Source organism: Leguminivora glycinivorella, chromosome 23 (assembly GCF_023078275.1).
Source record: "Leguminivora glycinivorella isolate SPB_JAAS2020 chromosome 23, LegGlyc_1.1, whole genome shotgun sequence".
In the NCBI taxonomy this organism is placed as follows: domain Eukaryota; kingdom Metazoa; phylum Arthropoda; class Insecta; order Lepidoptera; family Tortricidae; genus Leguminivora; species Leguminivora glycinivorella.
Window position 1 is genome coordinate 3392345 of NC_062993.1, and position 14679 is coordinate 3407023.

At 38.7% G+C, this 14679-nt stretch overlaps 1 protein-coding gene across 4 annotated transcripts in view; it reads right to left on the bottom strand.

The window, feature by feature from the left end:
• The window catches only part of LOC125238437 (protein Skeletor, isoforms B/C), a 135568-nt gene that overhangs the window by 62234 nt on the left and 58655 nt on the right, over positions 1-14679 (bottom strand). For all 4 annotated transcript variants that reach the window (XM_048145784.1, XM_048145782.1, XM_048145786.1 and 1 more), the window contains exon 3: positions 4586-4770. In XM_048145784.1, coding sequence (XP_048001741.1) covers positions 4586-4770 — 185 coding nt within the window. The remainder of the gene's footprint in view (positions 1-4585; positions 4771-14679) is intronic.

Consider the following 14679-nt stretch of genomic DNA (forward strand, 5'->3'; position numbering starts at 1 on the left):
ATAATTTACAATTTGGTGAATCGAATTTATGTTTTTTTTTGTGCCGTCACTTGGCGCCAATAATGACATACCTATTTTTTTACAAATCACGTTGAACCGCGTTCTACATGACTTATTTAAAAAAAGTTTTAATATCTTTTCGTGAAAAATTAAAATTTTGAAAAAACCCCCGACCGCGACATAGAGGACCGATCTTCATGAAACATGGCTAAGAACAGTCCCGACTTACTCAGCATTCAGACAAAAAAAAACTAAATCCAAATCGGTTCATCCATTCGGGAGCTACGATGCCACAGACAGACACACACACACAGACAGACAGACAAACAAAATGACAGACAGACAGACACGTCAAACTTATAACACCCCGTCGTTTTTGCGTCGGGGGTTAAAAAGGGATAATAACTGGTAAGGGTTATAACCAGGGTTTTAAGGAACGATCCACGAGACTGTCGATTGACGAAAACATTTATCCACCCATTGACATTAATAAAATCTGGTTTATATTTTTATTCAAACACACAGTCTTTTTTTAAATCCTCATGGATGTAGGTAAATTTAAATTTTTAATGTCTTTTTAACCCCCTACGCAAAAACGAAGGGGTGTTATAAGTTTGACGTGTCTGTCTGTGTGTATGTCTGTCTGTCTGTCTGTTTGTCTATCTGTCTGTCTGTGTGTGTGTGTCTGTCTGTGGCATCGTAGCTCTCGAACGGATGAACCGATTTTGATTTAGTTTTTTTTGTCTGAAAGCTGAGTTAGTCGGCAGTGTTCTTAGCCATGTTTCATGAAAATCGGTCCACTAGGTCGCGGTCGGGGGTTTTTTCAAAATTTTAATTTTGTGGTTATTCAGCTTCTAAAAGAGCTTGGAACTACGGAGCGGAAGAGTCTTGGATCTTTTAAAGATATTTCATGTATCCTGTCATTGGTCCTCAGTGTCATGAGGAACATAATGGTAAGAGGTCTCAGACAGGTACTGGGATGGTGCAGAGGGAGAGGACTGGATCTCAATCCGTCAAAAACTAAGCTGGTGTTATTCACTAACAAGAGGAAAAAAGAGCTGGAACCCATAAAAATAGAGGGTGTAGAACTAGAAATGGTAGACGAGTTCAAATATCTGGGCATTACTCTTGACAGTTCGCTCAGATACAGGACTCATATCAGAGAGCAGACGGCTAAGGCCATAAGAACGCTGTACCAATGTAAAAGGGCAGTAGGGAAGAACTGGGGACTGAAGCCGAGTATGATCCACTGGATTTACAAAGCCATTATCCTACCCAGGGTGCTATATGGGGCGGTGATCTGGTGGCACAGGACCCATATTGGAGAATATCGGAAGAATCTGACAAAAGTACAAAGATTAGCTTGCCTCATGATGACGGGGGCTATGAGAACCACCCCGACACATGCTATGGAGGTGCTGATAGGCTTAAAGCCCCTCTGGATTGAGGCAGAGAAGAGAGCCATGGAACAGTGGTACAGAATGAAAGCATGCAAGGAATGGAGAGGAAGTTGTGTGGACAAGAGACACGCACTGATACAAAGAGAAGCACTATCAAAACTAGAAATGCTGATGGTCAATAATGACCTCATAAAGAGGAGGAGATTTTCGATAAGAAGTATAGGGTACATATAGGAGAAAGAGACAACTGGAAGGTAGAGGTCGTGCACCCAACGACTATATGTTTCACAGATGGCTCTAGGAGAAGCTCTACAAAGCTAGCAGGGGCGGGAATAGTAATCCCGAAACTAGGAGAAAAGGTGTCGATACCACTAGGGAGATTCACTAGCGTGTTCCAAGCAGAGGTATGTGCCATAGCGCGCTGTGCACGTATATTAAAAGAAAGCGACAAACAAGATGGAGCCGTGGTCATATACACCGACAGTCAAGCGGCGCTAAAGGCTCTGAAGAGAATATCGGTGACCTCGTCCCTGGTGAGAGAATGCAGGGAAGAGCTAAACTCGATAGGCAAGCATAGAAGTGTAACGGTTGCGTGGGTACCGGGACACCAGGGAGTCACAGGTAATGAGAAAGCGGACGAGTTGGCAAGGGCGGGGGCGGAGACGGAATTCTTGGGTCCGGAACCGGCTCTGCCTATGTCAGCTGACGTCACGAAAGGAGTCATTGAGAGGATAAAAGAGATGGAAGCACAAAGAGCCTGGGAAAGAGAGACCAGTTGTAGACAAACGAAGATGATGATAGAAGGTAGAGACCAAAGGAGAACTAGGTATCTTCTGAAACTAGGTAAGAACAGTCTAAGAATGTTGACCGGTATCATAACGGGACACAACACTCTTAACAGACATATGAAGATAATAGGTATCAGTAGTGACGAATCCTGTCCACATTGTGGTAAGGAGGAGACTAGCTTGCACTTACTAGCAGAGTGTATCATGTACGCGGCACCGCGACATGACACATTCGGTAGAGACAATCTGGGAGAAGATGAACTCAAGGATGTCAAACTTAAAGATGTCCTTCTGTTCTGCAGGAAAACAAGAAGATTTGAGGAGAGAAGTGTGGGAGGGCAGCCGGGACAGTAACCTGCAGCTCCAACTCCAGGGAATTGGGCTGAATGAACGCACCAGCGATCGACAGCCCGCCTGTATCCGGCCAGGCGTCCCTACACTACATCTACATCTACATCCTGTCTTTTGTTAAAAGCTAGTAAATATAAATACAACATTTTCTACCTCGCTTGGGAAGTTTGCTTCAATAATAGATACTTTTCACAGACATATGTTTACCAAGACCACCATATTCATCATTATTTTTAAGCCCAGTCGCTTCGACCCTTCTTCAATAAGGATTCACGGAACTTAAAGACCCTTATAGACATGTGTCCTATGAGACATCATCGAAAATATAATTCAAATTCGGAAACCATTCCCGACCACACACATCACACACATTTCACACTTTTATTGTATTATACGGCTTGGTTTCCATAACTTCCGATCCCCGGGAGACTCTGGCGATTGTCCACTTTTTGTAAAGGTATAACTTCATATAAAACACTCCCACAATGTTTTTTTTTGCAATAAAATTATGCACTTAGGTATCTATTTTTCATACACGTGTGTCGTGTCAAATGGTAGGATGCAAAATATTGAATTGATCAGTGACTAGGTATATGATCAAATCACAGATAAAAACGTCAGTCTCCTCTACAAGAAAACTTTTGGCGGCTGATCAAGTCTCCCACAGCGCGTTCGTTTTCATAGAAAATATATAGGCTGAATCAAAAGTCTGTTTAGCATGCACATGTGATATCGACTACCACGGTATATGTCTGTAACTCGAACAGAAGACGCAGCTCGCGTTTTCAATTATTCAGCCAACTCATCTGATGGGTAATTCCATGTAACAGAGTTAATGTAAGTGACCAATTATTTGCATGTTTTTTTATTCATGGTGCTAATTTAAATATCAATATATCTAAGGATTAAAAGTAGGCTTATCTAGAGATAAATTAAGACTTCAATTTGCATCATAAATAAAAAAACATGCAATGAAGTGGTCACTTACATTACAGTTACGTGGAATTGCCCTGATATCCGCAGAAACTAATTTTGGCAGCACTCCGGATTGCGTCTCACTATTTGCTATTCGTTTTACATAGGCGCTTCATGTGTTATTATAATAATATGCCTCAGCATGTAAATACCTACCGACCCGATTTAAACTTTACAATAATCTTAAGATACGTCAAATGTTAAATACGATATAGATTATAGATCGAACATGTCCGTTTCAACAATGACGTCATTGTTTGAATTTTGCCATATACATATTATGTTCTGTAGACCAATAAAAGAGAGACATTTTAACATATATTGTTTTTCCCCTCACTACCTCGGAAACACGTGTTTTATCCTTTAATGTCAGCGGGTAAAAACGCATTTTATCCACTAGTGGGTAAAGTAATTTGACCTTGAATATAGTCAAATTAACTGCTTTAAAGTTTATAAAAGTAGGTGAATCTAGCAATGAAGATGATTTACCACCTGTGGAACTACTGGAAGCAGTGATAAACGCATTTTTTGCGTTGTAGTTTCCTCGCTATAGTGAGGGGAAAAGTTTTGTGTTACACACGGGTGCAAATGTATTTTACTTCTCGTGTATTGAAAAACTCGCTAAGTTCAGGATTCTATTCTCGAACCACTCGCTTCGCTCGTGGTCCCACTATAGAATCCTTTCACTTGCTCGTTTTTCAATTCCACACTCGGCGTTAAAATACAACTTTGCCCCCTTGTATAACAAATAACTATTATTATATTTAATATCAATCGGTACGGAAAGACTGGGCAGAGTATTTTATTAAAGATCTAAACTAGCGTGGCTTTTCTGACTTCATTAGAACATAAGAAATTCGTCAAAGTTCAATCAATTTACCCAAAATATAAACATAATACGAGTAGACATAGGTATTCACAGTTGAAAACCGTAAAATTCCTTCAATAGTTTTTGAGTTAATCGCAAAGAAACAGACAGGCGCTTCGGGGACTTTGTTTCATAAGTTGTGATTTTAGTTTTATTCCGTTTAAAAATGTATGTGCAAACATGTCAGTCTACAAGTTACTTACGGAGTATTCATCACACCACACCGCGAACCACCTGACGTCCTTCAGCGTCAGGTTGTCGGGCAGGGACAGCGCTATCCCCTCCCCCCTGTACTTGCGGAGGGGGTTGGTGCTACCGCGGTCGTCACGGAGTCGTGTCGCCCCCGTCGCGGACGGCGAACCGCTGCTGCCCACGTAAAAATAGGCGGCTGAAACAAAATGGAGAAGAATAGTTAAAAATTGAAATAGCATACATACATACATAAAATCACGCCTGTATCCCATAAAGGGGTAGGCAGAACACATGAAACTACTAAACCTTCAGTGCCACTCTTGGCAAATAAGGGGTTGAAAGAAAACGAAACTGTGACATTGCAGTGACAGGTTGCCAGCCTCTCGCCTACGCCACAATTTAACCCATATCCCCTAGTCGCCTTCTACGACACCCACGGGAAGAAAGGGGGTGGTGAAATTCTTAACCCGTCACCACACAGCAGGCTGGCAAAAATTGAAATAGATACCAAAGAAAACGCGACCAAGTCTACTTAGAGCCAGGAATCGAACCCGGGTCTTCGGCTAAGGTGCTCACAACTACACCAGCCACCGCCCCGGTACCCGTCTAAAATTCTCTGGTATATGTTATCTCTGAAGGCTAGGCGCATTAGCCAACTCTATGGCACACCTCGGACACTGGCGATCAAATATATGAAAAAGGCGCGTTCCTAGCACACAGTCTACGCTCATGTAGGCAAACGCGTACCATGCTCGTATTGAGTGAAAATTGTCTAACTGTGAGGTAACCGAGAGGGGGTGGGCGGTACTTTCAGCGAGAAACGGGAGTGGCCATACTGTACGATAGTACTCTTTATTATACTGTGCTAAGGGTAGTTCAAAATATCAAACAGAACAAAAACATTGGTCGTTAATTCGTCCTTACAAAAAGCATCGGGGTTTTAGATAAGATAAGATAAAAATCATTTATTATACAACATAAACCATTCTACATATGGCGCCTTAACCTACGTTACAAGAACAACTTACTCTCTAAACATTTAAGTTTTCGGAGCGGGAACGTTTGACATTAGCCAAAGAGTAGGTATTTACTTAAAAACAGATCGTACTCTAGCAGGTTTCTACCGAATGAATAATTGATTGAAAAACAAATAAAGATTAATCATACATATAGGTACATATTTTATAATGGCCATTCATTATCAACCTCTTCAGTTAAGTCTATTCATTTATAAATAAGAAAATGCTTCATAGTTTATTCTGAAAATCGTGTGAACTATTAAATTTACAGCAGGTAATTAATTAAAGTTATTTTTATTGTTATCTTATAAGCAGAGATCGGATTTTTGTGCGTCATCTCATACTAAAAGTCATTAAAATGACGTAAGTCACTAAGAATGTCGCAAATCCGTCCGATCTCTGCTTAAAAGTTATAAGACTTTTACGGAAATTAAAATAAAACTTTGTCACAGATTGTATACAACTCGCAGAGAGGTAATTATTCATTAGGCATAATATGATATTTTCTTAGACTAACATATCTGTTTATCTTTACTCTATCTCAAATTATTCCCGCTCCGAAAACCCCGATGTATGATTATTACATGAAGGCGTCACACCTAGATGGAAAAAAGATATGTACGTTTCAGATTCAATAGTTTAAATTCAATGTTTACAAATGCTCCTTTCTATTTTATTAATAGAAAAATTTCAATATTTCAGAAGGTCATTTAAAACTTTTTTTTATACCACGTCGGTGGCAAACAGGTATACGGCCCGCCTGATGGAAAGCGGTCACCGCAACCTATGGACGCCCGCAACTCAAGGGGTGTCACGTGCGCGTTGCCGACCCATTAGAAACTTGTACACTCCTTTTTTGAAGGATCCCATATACTGTAGTTCATCGGGAATACCTCGACAGGGAGCTCATTCCACAGCCGGAGCGTTCGTGGGAGGAAATTCCTCTGAAACCGTACGGTGCGCGACCATTTAGGTTGTGAAGGGTTACGTTCGTAACTTCCATTGTAAAGGGTTACGTTCTTATGCAAATGTGGCTGTTAGTAACCCATTAATATACAAGTAACCCATTTGCATCGTCTTACCTAACGCTTGGACGGGTCAGCTTCCATAATATCCCTTTGTTAGGAACTAAACCCACAATGACAGAACAACAAACAATTTAGCGCTAACGCAGTTTACTGACCTAAGCTGGCACGAACTATGGATTAGCCCATAGACACAGACAGACAAAAATATAGACGGAGTGAATCAAAATCTAGAACATTCCTTTGCTAACCCGCGAATGGATTAGATTTTTTTCGGAAAAAGTCGCAGAATTTGTACAATTCACGACACTTTTCTTTCCGAACAGACTAACATGGATTTTCACAAAGTAACGCCTGGTTCCATGGATTATAGACGGAGCTAGACGTCCACAAGTCCTTGTCCTACGTCCTACTGTCCGTATCGTATAGCTTCCCAAAAAAAAGTATAAGACGAAAGTATGAGAAGTCTATGGACCCTGAGTCTGAAATAAATGTTTTTTTTTTTATAAGGCACAGCGGGGCAAATCTCGACTGTGGGGTAAATGTAACTGGTCCATTTTTTCCGTGTTTTACAATGTTTGCATTACTAAATAGAGTGTCCAACGGTTATCATGGTAGGCGTGTTCGGTGGATACATGTAGAACTCAACATCATAGTGTAATAATGTAAAAAATGGATCAGTTACAATTGTCCCCCAGTCGAGATTTGCCCCGCTGTACCTTAATAAAAATTTGCAACATCGTAACACTACGCCAATGTTGCTAATTTGTCTCTACTATTTGTGTAACTTTCTATAATATTAATTAAAGATCTAATCTGTCGATGTACATAGCTACCTACTCCACACGATCTTCAATCAGTATCGCGGTAATACTTTTTTTCCCTCCAACGTGTCTATATTATGAAAATCATACCAGTGGTAGTCCACCAGCTAGACACCACTCATATAAGAAAAGTGGTGCCATGATAACCTCAAATACCCGTCATCTAGGGGCTTCTACAATCTATGGATAAGCCCGCATTGACGTAGTTAAATAACTAAATATGAAACGTATTTCTAAGGTATTAAGACCTACAAATGGCCTACAAGTTTAGCTGTCGCTTCGATTATTGAATGATATTATATGATACTAGCTTTTGCCCGCGGCTTCGCTCGCGTTAGAAAGAGACAAAAGGTAACCTATGTCTCTTTCCATCCCATCAACTATCTCCACTTAAAAAATCACGACAATTCGTCGCTTCGTTTTCCCATGAAAGACCCCCCTATGTCACGCTTTTTTGTATCCCTTTAACAGGGATTGTCACATTTAGTATGACCCCCCCCCCCCCCTACACTGTTACGTAATATATGGATGACGCCTTATTGGTCCAATGCGCTTGACAGTTGACACAGTCTATGATATAAACGCTTCTGATCTGGTACTCCCATTCAATTAAATTCACTGTCCGCTGCAAATCTGCTACTCTGTGGTATGTAACAACGCATGAGGAAGCTAAGTTGGACTTTATTGTAAAACAATAGGTTGTAACTTTGAATGGATGACTAAGGTTATATGGTTTTGTATCCGTGGTAGGATTATCCGGTAGTATAGTACGTCATCCGTCTGTTATAGCTACTTATACTTTCCCCTGACTGCAAAGTGATAGATTGTCTTGGACGTCACATGTGGCAAGAAGTAATGTGTGTAGTAGCTAATTATGAAATGTACATTTTCAGCAGCATTTCATGCCTTTTAAAGACTTTTCTTCTTTTACGTTCGCCAGAAAATTAATCCTCAAACAAATATAGAGAAAAATATTTGAAACACATATTTTTTTAATACCACGTCGGTGGCAATCAGGTATACGGCCCGCCTGATGGAAAGCGGTCACCGCAACCTATAAATAATAATAAATAATAAATAAATACTATAGGACATTCTTACACAGATTGACTGAGGCCCACGGTAAGCTCAAGAAGGCTTGTGTTGTGGGTACTCAGACAAACGATATATCACTACATAGTATAAAACAAAGTCGCTTTCTCTGTCCCTATGTCCCTATGTATGCTTAAATCTTTAAAACTACGCAACGGATTTTGATGCGGTTTTTTTTAATAGATAGAGTGATTATAGAGGAAGGTTTACATGTAGGTATAGTACCCGTGTGAAGCCGGGGCGGGTCGCTAGTATAATATATAAATACTTATATACATAGAAAACATCCATGACTCAGGAACAAATATCTGTGCTCATCACACAAATAAATGCCCTTACCGGGATTGCCCTTATGAACGTCTGCATTTCAAGGGGTGTCACATGCGCGTTGCCGACCCATTAGAAACTTTTACACTGCTTTTTGAAGAACTCCATACTATAGTTCATCGGGAATACCTCGGCAGGGAGCTGATTCCACAACCGGAGCGTTCGCGGGAGGAAATTCCTCTGAAACAGCACGGCGCGCGGCCATTTAGGTTGCAAGGTATGTGGATGAGCGCCCCTGTCGATAATAGAGTAAACCCCCTCCTGAACCTGTCGATGTAGAGGTGCGATGATGAAAAGTGGCCGTTAGCGTCATGTCAAACAGATCTTCAGATTCAGAACACAACTCATTGTACATATTGAACTTGTATATACTTACTTAGGTAGTTACGATTTTACGAAGTGAACAAATCGAATTAGGGGCGTATATCACTCATAATCTCGAAAACTATGCATGCTAGCGACATGATGTTCATTGAAGAATAAAAGTTGATTGCATTTCCTATACCTAAGTTTTATTCAATCAATCAATCAAAATATTTATTCGTAATAAACTTAAAACTACACAATATGCAAAAAAAAACAGTATTACTAAAACTACAAATATTCAGTCAAGTTTTACTATATTGTGTATTTTTTCAAGATATCCACTCTTGGTTCAGTGAAGCTACACATCCTATAAGTTATGTTGTAAATAAATAATAATAAATAAATATTGGGAACACCTTACACATATCAACGTAGCCCCAAACTAAGCAAAGCTTGTACTATGGGTGCTAAGCGACGATATACTTACTTAAATAGAAAACATCCATGACTCAGGAACAAATATCAGTGCTCATCACACAAATAAATGCCCTTATACCGGGATTCGAACCCAGGACCGCGGCTCAGCAAGCAGGGTCACTACCGACTGAGCCAGACCGGTCGTCATTATTTTTGTACTACGACAGCAATTATTTATAAACTTTTTTTATTTTTTTTTTACCGGAACTATGACACGCAGAATGCCACAATATCTTACGGTAACGCATACCGGTTAGTAAACCACATGTTAATGCCAGTATTGCCAGTGAACCCAGCTGACCAGTTTCGGTAACCCGTCCGAGATGACTTTCGCTGTCAGCCCGGCGGGGCTACTTTCTTTTGCTTTCCGGACTAGGTATCATATTATAAGGTGTAATTATTTTGAGGTTGCGTCACTTTTATTTGTTGAAACATTATTACTACTTCGTATCACAAGTCTGTCATTTCACTAAAGCAAATATAGCGTAGGCCACGTCTTTGTCTTTGGCTAGTCTGTGGTCAAGAGTAAGCCCATTTATAAAAAAAAAAAAAAATAGCTGTAGAGGTGTATTCACCGTAAGGTTTCCTCGTTTTAGAATAGTTACCTGTGGCCTATTTTCACAATAGTCTAATATATGTCTATAATATATTAGTATTTTATATTTGTGTATAAGTATATGTGTAATGATAGGAACGTATTATCAAAGACATATGTAACTCCGTATAGACGGATAAAGTCTAAGAAAAAAACGTACCTCAAAGCCCTAGAGAAAAAGTTACGATGGCCTAGATGGCGTTACATCTTTGGGGAACGCTCGGCTAGATGGCGCCAATATTAATATTTGACATTTTAACACCAAGCTAAGAATATGGACCAAATTGTCAAAATTGAGGTTCAAAAGTTTTAAGCTTTTGTCGGGAGATGGCAGTCTATGCACTGTGATTACACATTTTACTTTGACAGTAACTCTCTATAATATAATACTCGATCCACTTTGCTGTAGGTGTATTTATCTGTGGCCTATTTTCACAATAGTGACTATTTCTTGCCCGACGGTGGTACTTCGCCGTTAATTGCCTGTTCAACGTAGAAATATTGACGTTAAGTAACAATGTTACTTATCATTATCAACCCAAATAGGCACAGAATAGGCTAGTATCCTATACTTAAAATAACATATTTTTCCCCTCACTAGCTCGGAAACACGTGTTTTGTCCTTTAATACCAGCGGGTAAAAACGCATTTTATCCACTAGTGGGTAAAGTAATTTGACCTTGAATAAAATCAAATTAACTGCTTTAAAATTGACAAAAGTAGGTGAATCTAGTAATAAAGATGATTTACCACCTGTGAAACTACTGGAAGCAGTGATAAACGCATTTTTTGCGCTGTAGTTTCCTCGCTATAGTGAGGGGAAAAGTTTTGTGTTACACTCGGGTGCAAATGTATTTTACTTCTCGTGTGTTAAAAATCTCGCAAGTTCAGGATTCTATTCTCGAACTATAGAATCCTTTCACTTGCTCATTTTTCAATTCCACACTCTGCGTTAAAATACAACTTTGCCCCCTTGTATAACAAATAACTATTAATGTCAAATAGCGCACTGATAACACAAATTTCACAAAAAAATAAAAATTTTTTAGATGTGCTTTTCCCATTTTTTATTAAAAATTATTATATTTTGACCATATAATATAAGGTCCTAATTTATTCGTTGCAGATATTTTAACACATGATACTTTACATTAAAATAATTAACTTTAAATATAAATTAAGAAATCTTTTCATGTAACTTTTTTGATTTCATTTTCCTAACAAAAAAATTAATTATAATTTCGTCTAAAAAAATCATCATGTGCATTATCACATGTCACAATAACACTGTCTGTCATGTCAACAATTGTTTGTTGTAAATGTCGTAAAGGTTCGGCGGGAAAACTGCACATGTCATTGAAGTGGCCAGTTACAGTTAAGTGGTACGTAAAAGAGGTACTAGAATCTGTTCAATGAGTTTTCATTTAATAATCACATAAACAGGGTGTTTTTACGTAGCAAATTTGTTTTTCCGTTTTCTCCAAAAAAACATCGTAAAAGCTATAATGTTTCACGGTTTAATATACTCCAGAGACCGAGTACTATCAGCTGTAAAAATATCTGCATCTAATAAATTAGGACCTTATATATATTTATAACAATGAGGAGGCACTCTGACATTGTATCCCGCCAGGCGGCGCCTGTGCAAGTGTCTAGGCATGTCACTGTCATTCATCATACATCTTCTCGCTCTCACGTATGGACTAACATGGTGGCGCCATCTGTCATGAGTGTGCCTCCTCATTGCTTTGATTATACATACATACAATCCACATACATACAATCACGCCTGTATCCCATAAAGGGGTAGGCAGAGCACATGAAACTACTTAAGCTTCAGGGCCACTCTTGGCAAATAAGGGGTTAAAAGAAAACGAAACTGTGGCATTGCAGTGACAGGTTGCCAGCCTCTCGCCTACACCACAATTTAACCCATATCCCATAGTCGCCTTCTACGACACCCACGGGAAGAAAGGGATTATAAAAGTGTATAATCCATCCATACTAATATTATAAATGGGAAAATGTGTGTGCCTGTTTGTTTGTCCGTCTTTCACGGCAAAACGGAGCGACATATTGACGTGATTTTTTAAGTGGAGATAGTTGAAGGGAAGGAGAGTGGCATAGGCTATTTTTTTTGTCTCTTTCTTAACCCCCCTCCCCCACTTTCCTAAAATGGGGGTCGGAAGTGTATGGAGCATTCCGCAACTTTCGAATTTAACGCGAGCGAAGCAGCGGGTAAAAGCTAGTTAGTAAAATAAAAGCATCTCCTAGATATTTGTCTGTTTTTCTGTCTGTCTGTCTGTGTGTGTATCTCGTTACTACTTTAAAAAAACTTGTATCTTCGTCTGTCAATGAAAAGAAAATTGTAGTAAGTATGTATGGAATGCATATAGACTTACTGCGTTTTAACTTTGAGGAACAGCGTGAGATACGAGATTTTTTAAAAGTAGTGACGATCTGTCTATGGCATCGTAGCTCCCGAACGGATGAACCGATTTAGATTTTTTTTTTGTCTGAAAGCTGAGTTAGTCGGGAGTGTTCTTAGCCATGTTTCATGAAAATCGATGTACCATGTCACGGTCGAGGGTTTTTTCAAAATTTTAATTTTTGAATACTACACACTCTACACAGTACCGTTTTATTTTCTTTTGGAACCATCTTCTTTACTTAACGGCTCAACTCAAAGTCTATTCATTAATGCATTTCAAACTTATAGGTACCTATTTAATTAAATTGTAAATACTTAAATAAATGTTGTTTCTAGACAGAAAGCTATTTCAATCCGAACTTAAAACTATTAAGTGAAAATACTTAATTACTGATGCAAGACCAAACAAATAAGCCTCTTAAAGAAGTTCACTTTGAAATAGTTTCTTAATTGATCTGTAGACAAATAGTTTGAATTTTAATATTGAGAAGACTAGAAACATTGACCTGAAGTAATATTGTAAAAATAACAATATTAAAACTTTAAATTTTTAGTCCGAGAAAACGTAACATGGTTAGTTGATCCTTTCCGATTATTTGAATGATATGATGATGATGAAACATACGAGACATGTATTACGGATGAATGTGGAAGGTGGAAGCGGGAGAGGAAAGCCGAAGAAAAGGATGGACTGTGTGAAACGAATGCAAGTGAATGATGAGGACATCCGGAGGTGTGGAAGAACAAGACATGCATTTCTCAGCAATTCCCGTCAACTTTGTACAAAAATTAAGGGAAAAGTTAAATTTGTTTTTATTAATTCCTATTTTGTTACCAAAATTTTGTTGATTAATTGAGATTTTATTAAGTTTTATTTCGTCATTAAGGTTCTCTAGTATCTATATTTTCTTAATTATAACAATTATCCTGTATATATCTTACGAAAGTCGAATTATATTACTAAATGTTGGTAACAAAATAGGATCAATTAAAATTTGCTGACGTGGCATTGTACAAAGTTGACGGGAATTGCTGTTCTATGTATATAAGTATTTGTATCCATATCCATACCAAAGACATATGTAACTCCGTATAGACAGCTACAGTCTAAGAAAAAAACGTACCTCAGGACCATATAGGAAAAGGTACGGTGACCTAGATGGCGATACACCTTTGGGGGACGCTTGGCTAGATGGCGCTAATATTAATATATGACATTTTAACACATATTTTATTAAGCTAAGAATACTTTGACAGTAACTCTCTATAATACTTCATCCTCTTTGTCCATACTAATATGATAAATGGAAAAGTGTGTGTGTCTGTTGCGTCTTTCATTACAAAACGGAGCGACGGATTGACGTGATTTTTTAAGTGGAGATAGTTGAAGGGATGGAGAGTGACACAGGCTATTTTTTGTCTTTTTCTAACCCCCCACCCTAAAATAGAGGGTGGAAGTTTGTATGGAGCATTCGAAAATTTTTGAATTTAGCGAGAGCGAAAACGAGGGCAAGAAAGCTAGTCCATACTTCCATACTAATATTATAAATGGGAAAGTGTGTGTGTTTGTTTGTTTGTCCGTCTTTCATGGCAAAACGGAGTGACAAATTGTCGTGATTTTTTAAGTAGAGATAGTTGAAGGGATGGAGAGTGACATAGGCTACTTTTTGTCTCTTTCTAACGCGAGCGAAGCCGCGGGCAAAAGCTAGTATTATTATATACCTGCAGCACAAGCCATCTTGAGCTTGTGGAACTCAGTCAATCTGTGTAAGAATGTCCCATAATAATTATTTATTTATTTATTGATGCTTCGCCAACCCCAAGTAATTGGGATAAAGGCCACGAGTTTAGTGCATAATATTCACTAGAGGATGCGAGCTTACACGAGGATACGGTAGCGAAAATGCTAAAATGGAAAGGCCCCCCTTTCAACTTAGGAATTTTAGTTAAATATACAAGTGTTATTAACTAGATTTATCGAAAAAAAATTGTCCATTAAGAACAACTCA